This window comes from Chelonia mydas, chromosome 13 (assembly GCF_015237465.2).
Source record: "Chelonia mydas isolate rCheMyd1 chromosome 13, rCheMyd1.pri.v2, whole genome shotgun sequence".
Taxonomy (NCBI): domain Eukaryota; kingdom Metazoa; phylum Chordata; order Testudines; family Cheloniidae; genus Chelonia; species Chelonia mydas.
The window spans coordinates 6,384,840-6,399,556 of record NC_051253.2 but is presented as its reverse complement, the minus strand read 5'-3'; the positions used below and the strand labels follow the sequence as shown (position 1 = coordinate 6,399,556).

The 14,717-nt window shown below is 39.5% G+C and overlaps 1 protein-coding gene and 1 long non-coding RNA gene across 13 annotated transcripts in view; one reads left to right on the top strand and one right to left on the bottom strand.

The window, feature by feature from the left end:
- The window catches only part of ARFGAP1 (ADP ribosylation factor GTPase activating protein 1), a 32,444-nt gene extending 19,945 nt beyond the window's left edge, over positions 1-12,499 (top strand). For 5 of the 12 annotated variants that reach the window (XM_043527478.1, XM_037915938.2, XM_043527479.1 and 2 more), the window contains 4 exons: positions 1,685-1,741; positions 3,923-3,982; positions 6,984-7,060; positions 7,805-12,499. In XM_043527478.1, coding sequence (XP_043383413.1) covers positions 1,685-1,741; positions 3,923-3,982; positions 6,984-7,060; positions 7,805-8,162 — 552 coding nt within the window. In that variant the 3' untranslated portion in view covers positions 8,163-12,499. Of the gene's footprint in view, positions 1-38; positions 69-1,684; positions 1,742-3,922; positions 3,983-6,983; positions 7,061-7,804 lie in introns of all 12 variants that reach the window. The other 7 variants (XM_043527482.1, XM_043527484.1, XM_043527483.1 and 4 more) reach the window with 5 other exon arrangements.
- LOC119567956 lies at positions 6,092-8,986 on the bottom strand. Its single transcript, XR_005227899.1, has 2 exons — positions 8,849-8,986; positions 6,092-7,089 (listed from the first exon to the last, which is right to left on the bottom strand). It is a non-coding gene; the product is annotated as an uncharacterized LOC119567956 (long non-coding RNA).
- Positions 12,500-14,717: the final 2,218 nt, after the last annotated feature.

Genomic DNA, 14,717 nt, shown 5'->3' with positions numbered 1-14,717 from the left:
CTTCCTTGCTCTCTTTCTCTTGTGCTGTCTGGGTAAAGTTTTGGGGCTACAAGCAGCAGCCAGAGCCGGTAAAGCCCTCACATATATTCACGTGCATGGGCGCTTTGTCACTGTTCGTGCTGAATATGTGTGTTTGCTCTTGAGCTGTCGTTTTTTATTTCCTTTTTTTTAAGTCAGTCATTTTTTTAATAGTGTTGTGTGCATCATTCTGTAATGTCTCTTCAAGCCTATTTAAAATAGGTTAAATTAGTTAAAAAGAGCCAGTTCTGCCCTCTGGTATGTTAGAGAACATTCTGTACAGCAAGCCATGCTACCTGCAAATGTTAATGGTGTCAGTTTCTCCTTCTGCATGTGGAATTCAGGAATGATGTATATACCGAATAGCTTTGGAGTGCCATTTGAAGCCAGAATTTAGTAAGAAAGCCCCACAGAAGGAATATAGTGTTTTTTGTACTGGATCACACCATATCTTTATCAAGTTTGATATCCTGTCTTTCACAGTGGCCAATACCCAGTGTTTCAAAAGAAGACAAAACCATGTCACCCACTGCCCCTTTCTGTACCCATCTGCAAAATTGTGCAGTCCTGTTACTGTACAAAAGGGTCCTCCCTGATATCTGCAGTGATCCATTACTCCCTTAAGCATCATATTTGATATTCTTTGATCACTAACCATAGTTAATTATACCTTTTTATGACAATAAATTGGACAATGTCTGAGTTAAAAGGCATAAAATATGCTGATTCTAATTCTGTGGGGATTTTTGTGTTTTGGGTTTTTGCAAATATTTGTTTATAAAGAGAATAAATGGCAGCATCTTAGCACATAAGCAGCTCTTCAAGAACTAATCAGTTTAGTGTACTTGTCTCCCAATGGTTGGTTAAAGATTGTTTTATTATGGACAGTGAGAAAAGGAATAATTTTAACAGTTATGAAAAACTCCAAGTCACTCTGTCCTTTTAATATTGTCCTGCCAAACTCATTTGTGACTTCCTCACTCTTACAGTGTGGATTTGCATGCTGTAAACCTCCTCTCTAAAGTACAACAGCCTTGTGCATCTGTCCTAGATATAATTACAGTTTTCCTCCTAGAATGTCTGCACATCTCAGCAGAGAGAGAAGCTTAAGCCATAAAATAGTGTAATCAGCCTTTCACATGGGTATGACTGTGGTGTATTGCCTAGAAACAGGGAAATTATTAATAGATGACATTGCCTGCATCAGAGGAAGGGAGTATTTCATTGTGAAAGAATTAATATTCTTTCCTGATGTAAAGGCCTGTTTCTGCTGGTAATCCCATTAACAAGAATGTGTAAGGGTACAGTTGGTCAGTTTTTCAAAATATTTACTAAAGCTCATGGCTTAGCAAGAGGCCTGCCTTCTGGGCTGTTGCTGGTTGAAAGGTTGTGCCAGCTCAAAGACAGACCTTTCTTGGGCTGTGGGAACTTTCAGCAGCCTTATTTGCCTTTTATCTGTGTTTTTCTTTTTCTTCTAGCACTTTCTCTGTAGTGTTGCATTGTGTGTGCTTTTAGCTCACTATGTTGCTTATATGAGGCAAAGCTTAAGGCTTTTCTGTCCTATGTTCTTTGAGTCTCCTGGAGGCTAGTTTCTTGGCAGTGAATGTTGGCTGTATTTTATGAAGGAAAATATAACTGACTTTACTTTTGTTTTGCTTTTAAATAGGCATCAGAGTTAGGTCAGACTTTAAATGAAAATGTTCTCAAACCTGCACAGGAAAAGGTAACTTTGGAAATGAGTAAATTACGTACAGAGTATTTTTGTGTTACCTAGGAAGTAATTTTGTTTTTTCCTGGCACAAGTAGTTAGTTTATTGCCAGCAAGTTCACTTATTTTACATATCCTGTCACAATAGCAGAGGGAAAATGCCAAATAATTCAATATTAATATTACCAAAGAAATGTTCAAGTGGCAAAATTGTCCTCATTTTGACGGGCTTCATGTCCAAATCAATCCTGAGAGATCCTCATTTTCTCTTGCTTTGTTCTCCTTCCCATGAGCTGCCCTGTTACAACCATCTTCCTTCATGTGATGGAAGAGTGGCTGGGACTCCATTCAGAGCCCCTCATGGCACCTCTTAATTGGCTAGAGAGGTCAGTGATAAGCAAATATTTTGATTAGTAATATTACCTTAGTGAGCATTTAATTTCATAGTAGTCATGCTTCTCTGACTGCTAGTACTCAAATAAGCATCTTGAAGGCATATCAGAACATCCACAGCTACATAAGGGTTAATATAATCTGATCAGTAATGTGGTTTCTAATTGATTGCAGACAGTTTTTAAAAGAAATAATATGTTCTTGATTTTTTTTTAGATCCTTGCCTTAATCAGCTAATCCCAAGGATTATATGTATTCATAAAACAGAATATACTCGACCTTTATCCTATTCAGTCATTTTACTAGGAAAAGATTAACTGTTAGTGTCACTTCTGAAATTATTGCTATATTGTTTACTGGAATTTAGAATATAGTTTTAAAGGATCAAAAGCAAGATGGAAAGCCTGTCTCCTCACATGTATAGTTATTTACACTTTAGCTGTAGATACAGGAATGAATGCTATGTGTGCTTTCCAGGTAATCCAGCTGGCAAAAAAAGAAAGCTAAGCAGCCATTCTGAGTGAGTGGTGCTGGCTAATTTTACCTATTTTAATCATAGAGTCTCCATAATAGGTCAAATATTGTCTTCCCTGTTCTTGTGGAACACAGTTTTTATATCTTTTTCCCAGGTGACGTGCATTTAATTTATCCTGTATGTCTACATATTTTGGAGCAATCCTAAAATTTGTATAATTAGCCCTTCATGTATGAGAATGTGATGATCTACTTACCTATAAATCTTTTCCTAAACATACTTATTTTTACTGTTAATTAAAAACATTAATTTTTGTTTCATGGGGGAACATAGTACCAGCACTGTAGAATATGGATTCATGTCTGATTTGAAAAAATTAAGCCTATCACCCAGGTAAATCAGTCCTCTTGTATCACACATTCATTACATGGTCTTTTTTTATGTGGAGTTTTCCACTATCTAATGTGATCCTGAATCATTTCCAGAATAGAATCTTTTTACAGAAATGTATCTTCTTATCAAGATTTTTGTTTCGGTTGAGCTGGTATAGATGCAAATAGGGTAATTTATAATACAAAGTATATTGCAGCCAGTACATTTTCTTAGGGTGCTTTTCCTGTAGCTGACTTCCATGTTTTGGAAAACTACTGTAGTGAAGGATGTTGTGCATTAGGTAAGGTGAATAATGGCAAACTGCCCTTGGGCAATGCTTTGTTAATTTTATTTAGAATAAACTGTCTTCTAGAATTACGTAATTGACAGCAGTCAGTGACAGTCTGGCCCATGTGTAACTATATCAGGTCACTTGTAGACTTTTGTATTGGGGTGATTGTTTTATACCAGCTGAGAAACTAAATTCCAGTGTGCTCCAAATGACCAGGAAACAAGGATATCAAGGTTTTTGTAAAGTTTCCAGTAGATTTGTGTAAATGGTAAAAACATATCATTATAGTTGCCTTGTTTTCAGTCTCTCCAGAATACCATTTTATGCAGTAAAACGTATTCTTTGTAAATGGCCATGCAATATGTTTTTTATCTGTGTGGGGTGTTTTTCCTGCCCCCACATTCTCAAGTTTCCTGTAATAGTGCCAATTCAAAGCCCAAATAAGTCAATGGAAAGAGTCCCACTAACGGTAAAAAGCTGAGGATTAGCTCGTTAGTAGCAGCAGACTTCATATTTTATTTTCTTAACCTCATTGTCTATTGAGTCAAATATACTTTAGCTTGTTTTTAACTTTTGTCTCTAGCTGTTATCACAAGCTGTCCTGTTTTAAGCTATAGACACCATTTTGTTTCATGACTAACTACGGACATTTTGATTCATCTAGGTGAAAGAGGGAAAAATGCTTGATGAGTTTTCCATGGGGGTATCTCATCTGGCCACCAAGGTACGAAGGGGCCTGCCTACCCATTAGGAGGCCAGATACTAAGCCAGTCTCCATATTCTTTCATGTGCACAGGTCACACAAACACAAGTGATAAGTGTCTTATAAAACAAAATCCATAAGATGTGTGTGTTTCTGCTTTTTGCTATTATCTGTACCCAATACAAGTAATCTGGGAAAGGGATATTTTAAACACAAGATTGCTTATGCCATTGTCATAATAAAATAGCTTGATACACAGACAAACTGTGAGTGTAAATAGCTACGGGTACATTAATCAGATCTTAGTAGCATCTGAATAATGCTTACACTGACAGCGAAATGTGGACTTGTAATAGAGTCAGTGACCCAGATGTTTGACAGTAAATGTGTGCTAAAAAATATGGAGACAGCTTAAATAAAATATGTACACTTATTAACCTTATTAATGTATGTACCTTTTTCCCATTATGCTGACATTGCTTGGTAACATGGTAAGTGCTCCCTACTACTGCTAGTTTCAGAACACTTGCAACATTTTATAACACACTATTTCAGTAATTTGCATAGCATTGCCTAGTGCTGTTGATGTCCTAACTGTTGTCGACAGTTAAAGTTAATATTTGAAGTCACTGTGCCTGGAGTTTTTCCTGCTTGAAAGGATGGGAATGATGGAATGCTTCAACAAAAAAGTGAATTAATGTCTTGTCCATTTTGCTCAAAGCCTGGCAATTTGCCCCAGTGTACACAGAGCCCCAATTGGTGTATTTGGATTTCAGAATAGTGCTCATTATTGATGCCATTTCATTGGTTGTGCTTATGATCTCAGCCTAACAGAAGGAAAATGTGTTTTGGAATTCCTCCAACAGTAACATTCAAGAAATTAACTTTTGGCCTGTCCACATGAACACTAAAATGAAATTGTTTTTGGAAACCGTTGGTGAAACCACATAAGTATATTTACAGTATTGCTGTGCGAATAAAGTCAGACCCTGCAGCAGATCCGGAATTTAGTTAAACATCGATGTCTTTGGATTAACTGTGGATTTACATCAGGGTAATCGAGATCAGAATGTGGCTCCTAGTTTATGGTAATTTGATGAATCACATTCAAAATTACTTAGCATCCAAATACCATTCTAGAACTATATTTGGTTTAAAATGTGCTTAGCATGGACACAAGCCTTGTTAAACAGTATTAAATTTCATAATGGTTTAAAAGTTCTAGACAGGGCTTCATAATCTAAGGATATCAAGTTAGATCTGTTCCAGTATTTTCTTGCTTGTGAAGATCTTTATGTAGCTCTAACCATGTGCCTAGTTTCTTATACCTGTTTATTAACGTATGTTACTAAATATCCATCAAGTCCTTCACTTTTATTCTTGCTGATTTACAAAATCTACAGTGAAACAGATTGGTGAGTGTATGGCTAGCTCCCCAACTAATGACCAGAACGGCTATAGATGCATGCAAAACTGGTGCTTTACCACTTTTCTGGGAGCACACCATTTATGCACAAAAGTCGGCATACCAAGTTGGAGTCTGAGGCTAAAAACATGGGGTCTGAGTCTGTTGCCCAGTACTTTATGCTGCCATTCACACTAGTGCAAAGTGGATGGAAAATATTACCATTCTGAACGGTAACGTTTTGCATTTTCACAATGACATCACAAAATCCAGTGCAATGGAGAATCAGGTGCCCCTTCCTGCTCTGAGCAATTCCAACATTTTCATCAGAAATATCTAAAGTAAAAGTCAAAAGCTGTCACTACCAAAAATCAGGTGAATAAAGCAAGCCCTGGTTGCATCCTTTTCGTTGTTGTTGTTAATTGCTCACTTGTTAAGCACTGTCCAGTCAATGTTTCTTTCATCGACCTTGCAAAATCATAATGAAAACTTAATAGCCTAGACATAACAATGACTTGCCATGATGATGACAAAAGATACCCTATTTTAATTGCCATACTGGCCTCCTGAGTGGGTGAGTCGAATGTTGTGAGGCTGCTTTAAAGACATGCCTTCATATGCACGGGGGTGTGTTAGATTTAAGTTACCAATTTGTCTGGGGCGTCAGGTGATCAGGCTGATGCCACAGGATCATTAAGGGAGGAGATGACGTAACACACCAAGTGTCTAAGTTTTAAAGCTTTATTGATAAAATAATAACAGCAGTGAGTGCTGGGAACGCTCGCACGTCACTTAGGGGAAGAAAGAAAGCGTTAATGCCCCAAGCCGTAACCCACTTTCATGCTCACACACGCACTACCCAAGACTGGCCAGGCCTGGGTATAACATCAGAAGAAGAGGCGGGGGGGAAGGATGGACGAGAGTGCTGTCCTGGGCCCAGGCCGTCCAGGTCTGCTGTTGCTCTCCAAGTTGCTCCAGCTCTCAAGAGGGTTTTAAGTCCTGGGCTCCTTGGGGGTATTCCTCTCAGGGACCTCTGCTTCTGGTGCTCTTTGTGCCAGTCCAGACCAGCTTGCTGTGGCCTTCTCGGTTTCCCAAAACATCCTGGCTCCAGAGACCTTTTTTTTCCCTTCTATTGGCCTTCGCTGTCGCGGTCTCATTTGCTCTCACTGTTCTCGCTGCTATCTCTGCAGCTCTGCTCAACTTAGTTCTCCTCTTCTCTCGGCTGGGCAGCTGCTGATTTCTTGTCGAGCCCATGACCTTGGGCTGGGGCCAGTATCTTATCTTCACACGGAGCTAGCTGAAGTGTTGAGTTAACCCGTTCTCTGCTCTTCTTCTTTCTCCCCCCCAGCCTCTCGTATTCTGCAAAGGAAACATCCACTCTCCACTCACACACCTTTGACCCTCCCCAAAATGATTTGCGATGCTTGCAACAGCGTTAGCCATATACAGTGCTGTTCTGCCTTCCCAGGGGACTCCCTGTGGGGAGGAGGCCATTGGGTTTTGACAGTGGTGCATTGTGGATTTTGGGTAGCAGTCTTTATTAGAACAAATGGGTGAGCTCAGTCCAAGTACGAGGTAATTCATTAAGTGTGAAATAACTTGGTTCTTTTTTTCCAGGTTCAGGGGGTAGGCAGTAAGGGATGGCGGGACGTCACCACTTTCTTTTCCAGCAAATCAGATGATCTTTCTGAAAGGTACTGTCTTCTTGTTTGTTTTCTTCTCTCTAAAATACATGGATTCATAAAGTATGTCAAGATATATCCTGTGTTTTCCCTATAATTTAAAAGTAGCAGGGAAAACTTTTCCTCAGCAATACTAGTGTCTTTAATTTTAGTAGGAAGAAACATTTTTCTTTCATCAAATTTTCACTGGTTTTCAAAAGTAATATATACGTACTATAGAGGCACACAAATAACATTTAATATAATAAACAGGTAATATGGGGCACACAAATACAATTTAATTTAATTTAGCTGGCCATCAGCCCTGGGTCTTGCATTGAGAACAAAATAACTCTGAATGTAACTTTTTTTTAATTCATACCAATTCACATGGAATACATCATCTTTTTTATATTTTCAGGGTGCTTACCCAAACCAGCTAAATCTGGAAATTAAAACCCAAGGCAGACTCCATTCTAAATATATTCAAGTTCTTCTGCCTTGCTCATCTTTGTCATCTCCAAGTTGCTTTGAGCAAAGGATACTGGCACTATTGTTTTGTCTGTCCTTGTTGGTTAGTGTCTCAGCTGTAAAATTAAATGCAGAAATACCATTTTTTCCCTGCAGAAATACCTAATTTTTAAGGTGATGAGGACAAGCTTAGTAGGAGCTGGGGGTGAAGGTTTACGCTTAAGCAGATTTATTAATTCAGTAATGTGAGATGAGTGGTACAAAAGCTGATATTTTCCCCCATCTCTGTTCTTTTTTGCTTTAAAGACCACCTGAGGGAGACAGCTATCAGAACAGTGGAGGAGAGGGCTACCAGAACAATGCTGTAGATCAAAGCTTCTGGGAAACATTTGGCAACTCGGACCCACCCAAGGCTCATAAATCCCCAAGCAGTGACAGTTGGACCTACGTGGATAATTCCACAGAGAAGAAGAGCTCTGATAGCTGGGACGTCTGGGGTTCGGGGACGGTCTCCAACAACAAGAACAGTAACAGCGATAGCTGGGAAAACTGGGAGACCAACTGGGAAAATGCAGGAGGGGAGAGCAAGACCAAAAAATCCCCCAAGAAAATGACAAAAGTGTCTTCAGCAGCTGATGATGGGTGGGATAACCAGAACTGGTAGGACTCTGTAACCCTGCTTCGCATGGCGAAGGAAGGAGTCCATGCTGTCTGATGAAAAAAGTTTCACACACAACTGGATTAACATGGTTGTCCTTATTGACCTGTTACCTTGTGCTTCCCCTTCATTCTCCTTTCTTCTGTTCCAGTTTAGAAAAACAAATAGTGTCTCAGTCTCATCATGACCATATGAAGATATGGCTCTCCCATTGTAAAGGATAGTAATAGATATATTCTCCTCACCATAGCGCTATTGGAGCTGGGTATGCTAAGTTCTTAACATGAGAATTCAGAGGAACAAATCAGTGCAAGCATGTTTTCATGGCACAATACTGCATGTGTAGTTTCTTAAGATTGCCCCTCCAGTATTTCTAACTTCTAATGAAGTTCTAGAAAACATGTGGGGTGGGGTGATGCCGGGAAAGGAGGGGATATATCTTCAACAGATAGCCAGCAATTGAACAAGTGAACTGCAGTTGAATAAGTACCAGTTTAAATGCCTCTCTCTACTGCTGGGACTGCATTAAATCTGGCAGTTAAAAATGGCCATTAAGACCCTTTTTATTGAAGCTGTTTTTTTAAACTTTGCAAGGTTTGAGAACTTTTTTTAAATCTTTTTTTTTTCCTTATAAAGAGAATTCCTAGATGAGAAAAAAACTAGAGCTAGATAATTGTTAGTATGTAACTCACCGTTTTGTCAGCCTGACCATATAGGAGTGTTCAGAATGGCACCACTTCTTCTTCTTGCCCTTTGATTTCGGGATGTACACAGTGCAGACTTTCTGCAGGTGTATCATGCGGAGTTGTGGTATTTTTCCCTTTAACCATTAAGAAGTGTCTTCCTCTCTTTAGCTTTCTTCCTTCCAGATTCCTAATTTCATCTGCTATGTTTTTGTTAAAATGAAAGTTTTCTCCTCTTCTGCTTGAGCTTTTATCAGCATGTGTTGACCACAACAGCAATGAAACTTTGGAAAAATCCAGCAACAGCAAGATAAAATGGGAGAAGAGAGTGAAAACAAAACATTGTTAAAGATAGAGACAAGCTAATTTTGAGATGAATAGAACTCTGGGTTTAACAGTGAAACTTAAATTCGGCAGATTGATTGAGCTAATCTTCTCTTTAGTTTGTCAAATAGAAACAATTCTATAATTGTTTAAACCACCTTTTCCTCCACAATTTCCCCAATACCTTTATATAAAAAAAAAATGTTTTTTTCAGAGGCTCTAGTCAGGTCTGAACTTTGATTTTTTTTTTTACCTTCTTTTCACGATTTATAAACCCATAATCTTTGAATATGGAAAACTAAAATAGAGGAATTCAGATGTTTCCTTTAACGAAGGTGTCTTATGTTAAGTATCTGTCTGCTGTGGGTGGGGTGTAGCTCCATTTTTTTTTTGTTACTGTGGTGTAATGTTGTAAATATACAATATAAGTGAATACTGTAGTTAGAAGTCACTTGAAAACTTCAAATCATGGTGCCATTGGATAATACTTCAGACACCAGTGTGGAATTCTGTATCATAGACGTTATTTGTGAACCTTCAGAGAGTAAGAATATCTTTTGTATTGACAAGCTGACCAAATGATAACTGATGCTGATCATTTGATAAGTTTTCTGTTTCAGCTATTGCTCAGTTTCTGTCATTCACCATGGAGAAGGTTCAAATTTAACCAGTGGATATTGGCCATAAATGAACTGTCTTCAGCAGCCAGAAAAAAAAAAATCATGAATTACCCAAAAGTATTAATGGTTTCTCCATTTATAGTCTAAGTAGTAACATCTGTATTGATATTGTGGAGAAATTTTGATCTTGCAGGATTGTTTCTTGTATTTCCATCACTATTGTCTTTCTAATTATCAACTGAATATTTTTCTGATCTGTTTTATCCCCTCTTCCATGCTGCTTCCCCATCTTTTATCTCAATGGTTTTCTCTTGATTTAGTGCCCCTTCAGTAACCTTTTAGTGATATGTTGAGACCCACACCTAACCTGAGTACTTTATGCAATGCTAGTAATTATCCAGAGTTTGCTTGTGCCAGACTAATGCAAGGCTTTGTGTGTCACACGAAGGAATCCTAGTTGCCGAATGACCCTGTTTAAAATGGCGGCAGCAGCACAGCAAGATCTAAGACTCCAACGCTTCTTGTTGTAGTGGCGCCATTTTCAAGAACATTTACAGCCAGAATCCATACGAGTGGTTTTACTGAAATTTCTGCTCTTCTGTTTCAGAGAGATTGTTGTCATGGCTTGACTGCATGTTAAACATGTAACAATTCTTGTATTTTATGCTTACGCTTCTGTTACTTGTTCTTCCTTTTACTTGTCAACTGCCCAGTTTGAAACTAATGCATGTACTTCGCAGGCCATGCTGTGTAATTTGTACGTGAAGTGGTATTGCCCAGACTTTGACTAGCAATTATCTTTTGTGAAGTGTTGCAGTAATAGTGACAGCAAAATGCACCTGATCAGCTGGATTGCCTGACTTCTGAAGTTTTGTCTAATGTGATGTGAAGCTGATTCAGCTTCCTGTGTACTATTTTATTACTGTCTTTTTTCACCAGCCTCCTGAAATAGCTTTCTGTAATAGGTTGAGCGATCTATGTAAAAATAATTTGATGTGCATATACTATTGTCCCTATTCTCCCCACTTTTGTGGTTTGCCTAATAGGGAATTGTTTACATCACACTTGCAGCTAAGATTGGCTCAACATAGTGTTTTAGGCCTCTACTCGAACGTAGTGAAAATCAGTGCCCTGACTGGTACAACTTTGTGACAGGGGTGTTCTTCCAATCCAGGAGAAAGTGAAGGAATAGCTTCCTCCTTTGCACTGTTGTGGGGAGTCCTAACATACCCTTACACTTCCAGAGAGGTATTGTAGGGTGGTTAAAAAGTAGCATTGTGGTGGAAGATACAGATGGATCAATAAAACTGGGCCTGTTGCTCAATCCCAGTGCATGCAGTTCCCATTCATTTTAGCACTCCTGAATCAAAAATGATTTTTTTGTTCATCGGAATCCAAATGGTCTAGCATGTCTTTGAGGAGAGGTGAGAGGAGGGTGAAACTAGGGCATTTCCTTTGGCCAATTTTTGTTCTCCTTGGTTTTAGTTTATTAGCTACTAGTTGGATAGGAAGCCACTGCCATTTGAAAGCCGTTCAGTTGTGGGAGGGCGGTGTCCAAGCCCAGTTCTTAGTGGAAATATTTTCTTATCCTCAAAGGCACCCTCACAGCTGGCACTGTTACGTTCTTGACATACCAATAACCGAATGGTGGAGCCTCAGCTGCATAGATATGGCCCAGCACGGAGTTTGAGACACATTCTCAGGGTATGCAAGCCTGTAGTGCCACAGTATGCTGTGCCTGTGTTGTGGATAAACAGGACTTTTGTTTTCAGAACTCTGTCTTGCACCTTTCACTAGCATGAAAAAAAAATTGTTTAAAAAAAAAAAATGAAGGGGAGATGGATGCCAGGGAAATGGTGACTGGAGAAGTTTACTGTTGGATACTGCATCACCAAGGTTAGCCTTCCCAGTGTTTCAGTCTCCATTTCATTTAAACTGGTGGATCTCATCAATGGCAGACTTACAGCACAGAACTTCTAGGGCGTTCAAACTCGGTGCTATTTGCAAAGGAGCAAAACATCTTAGTTCTTGAGTGTTCCCAAACCAGAAACTGGATCTTCTGTTTCTAGCATTTAGAATTTTGAAATGTTGCTTTCATTTTGTCTTGAAGCCTGTCACTAGTTACTAAATTTCAAGAAATCTTTGGCCAACTCTCCTTAATTCTTGATCTGTATGATAATGCTGCTGCTTTTTTCCCCACTCCAAACATTGTAACATTCCGCAGGTAGATAATGTATTTCAGTGTAATAATCTGTGCAATAATTTAATAAGTGTGAATGAAACCTCCTTTGTATTCTAATCCAGGAAATAAGATTTAAAGATGCAGTGCCCCTTCTTGAGGTCACAATAGCAATCAACAAAAGTATGTCAGTATCCCTATTGCCTTTGTAAGTGATCTAATTTTAAAATCCCGGCCCAAGGAGGATTTGTGCAATCTAGAGCTTAAATAAAAGTAAAGAAGTGGAATCTAATGCTCACTACTAGAGTGTTGGATTGTAATGACCTAGAATGACCTCTTTTAGAGCCATTTTTGTGCCAGCAGAAATTTGGTAAATGAGGAGGGTACTGTATCTTTAATTTTCCTTATGTGTTATGTGAAGTTCACGGGAATGGCAATTTCAGTGAACAATATTCCTTGTTCTATGGAGTGGTACTGGACTTGAACTGCAGTGTTCTCTTTTAAAAGAGCATTACAATAAAGCAAAGAGAAATGGAATAGAGCGGTGTCAATCTCCTGAAGGGACTACACAATTTTAGAAGCCTAGGAAATACCATCCCCTCTGTGTGGGCCTCTCTTTTTGTCTTCAATACAGTGAAACCTGATTTAAATGATCACTTTAGGGATAATACAAAATAGGTTTAGTGCAGGTGGTCTCGCTAACAAAAGTGAAGCGGATTGTTACTCAAATAAATGGATACTGTGGGGTAATCCAAAGATAGGATAGTATCCTAATATTTTGACTGCAGTGTCACTGTGAAAATGGGCTGGTGCGAAGGGACAGGATAGTGGCATACCTCATCCCTGACATGGAACCCTCAGGCAGCTAAGTGGTGTCATTCATGTCCTTGTGTAGTTGGGATCACACACATTCTTGTCTGGAGGTTAGTGACTGTGACGTGAGCTCACCTGGGCAGTGGCTGGGTTTAAAGGTGATGGTGAAGGAGGGAGGAAATTGGTGGGAGTGCCAAGGGGGAGGGGAGCAGCTAGCACATAAAGATTTATGTTGAACTGTAAATTTGATGAAAGACCAACGCTAAATCCGTCTTTTTAAAGTTTTATTTGTTTTAAGAACAGTTTTGGACAACATTTCACATGTGGTCTCAGTCCTTTATTTAAAGGTGAACTATTAAGTAGAAATGAACAATGAGTTAAGCACAGATTTATGTGCTCAGCGATCTCACTAACCAGGCCACAGGAGCATCTGCCATAGAAATAAGAACATTTTTTAAAAACAGTGTTCTCTTCTATGAAATCTGCTATTTGGTTCATGCAAGATTTCAGAAAATCATGGATGTGATGAATACCTGAACTGGGTTTGATTTTATACATTATGTGAATCTAGCCTCTGAGAGAGTTCATAAATGCTCTGAGACTGACTCCTAAAAATTTACAGATCTTGAACTGTTACCTCTTTGATCGGTCAGGACTGAATCCTTCTTGCCCTGTTCACACAAGTAGTTTTATTGACCTAGGGCTGTCTCTACAAGACAGAAGCGAACTTGGTAATTGAACTTGTGCTAGACTGCCAAACTAAGTATCTCCTGTGCACTGGGTCCACTCGAGCCAGGCCATTTGATTTAAGGTTTGTCTCCTGTTGTCACTTCAGTACTGCTACACAGTTGCATGCCAAATTACATTAGTGTAGACAAGGCCTTAGCTAGGATCACTCTGAGTAAAGTGAGCAGGGAATCTATTTGACCATCAGCCTTCAAGGCCAACCACTCAGCAGCATACAAAAGCACCGTGGAAAGGCTTAACAGGTTGCACTGTGTATATGGAATTTCAAAGCAGCTACACACAGAGCAAGAGCTGTGCAGGGAACATTGGAGTTTGCAGCCTAGAGAAGCTTGTGGAAGATGGCTTTGGGGGAGGTCAATGCTGTCAACGCTACAGTGAAGGAAATGATGGCTGCTGACAATCAGCTACACTTTGGCCTTTGTCCCTTTACTGATGTCTTTCAAATACTATGATACCAGTTGAATGAGCAAGTTCACTGTCCAGTGGTATTACTGTTGACCAGCTAGTGACTATTCACAACAGAGGTGGATGAATAGCACCACCTCGTGGTTCTCCGCCCATTTGATTTTAAGGATTTCAAAAGAACCTACTGTTCGTGCATTCTGAGGCTTTCGACAGTAGGCAGCTGGGCATGCTGAATAAATGGCAGATTGCCTGGGATAGCGTGACTGAAATCTGAGAATGCCACAAGCCATTGACTGTACATTTGGGGTTCTTTGCTCCCCTGCTATAACTGCATTAATGATTCTTTATTAAAATGAGCGTTGGCCTCTGAGCGGTGTTTGCCAGGGATCCAAGAGCTGTTTGGCCTCCATTGCTTTCCCCAAACTGCACAGGCTAAGTAGTACGCAGATACCAGAGTGCTTAGGGCAGTGTAAGAACCTAGACAGGATTAAGTGGGCTTGTCTTCGAAGCAAGTCTGCTGCGATGTAGCCATAATGGGAGGATTTGTTAAAAATCCAGAGGAGCAAATAAATGGGGTCTGATCAGTTTCTGTTTGGAGGGAGTAAAATTCAAAGCTTAGCTATGATGATCAGTCATCCTTTCAAACCTTTAAAAGAGGTAACTTGCAAGGAGCTCCAGAGACGCTTGCTTATCTGCTGTGGTGCCAGCTGTTGGGTGTCTAATGGGCCATCTCAGAATAGCGGTACCTCCTCAAGACATTGGAGCCTTGGGAAAGGAAACAGTCTCTTCT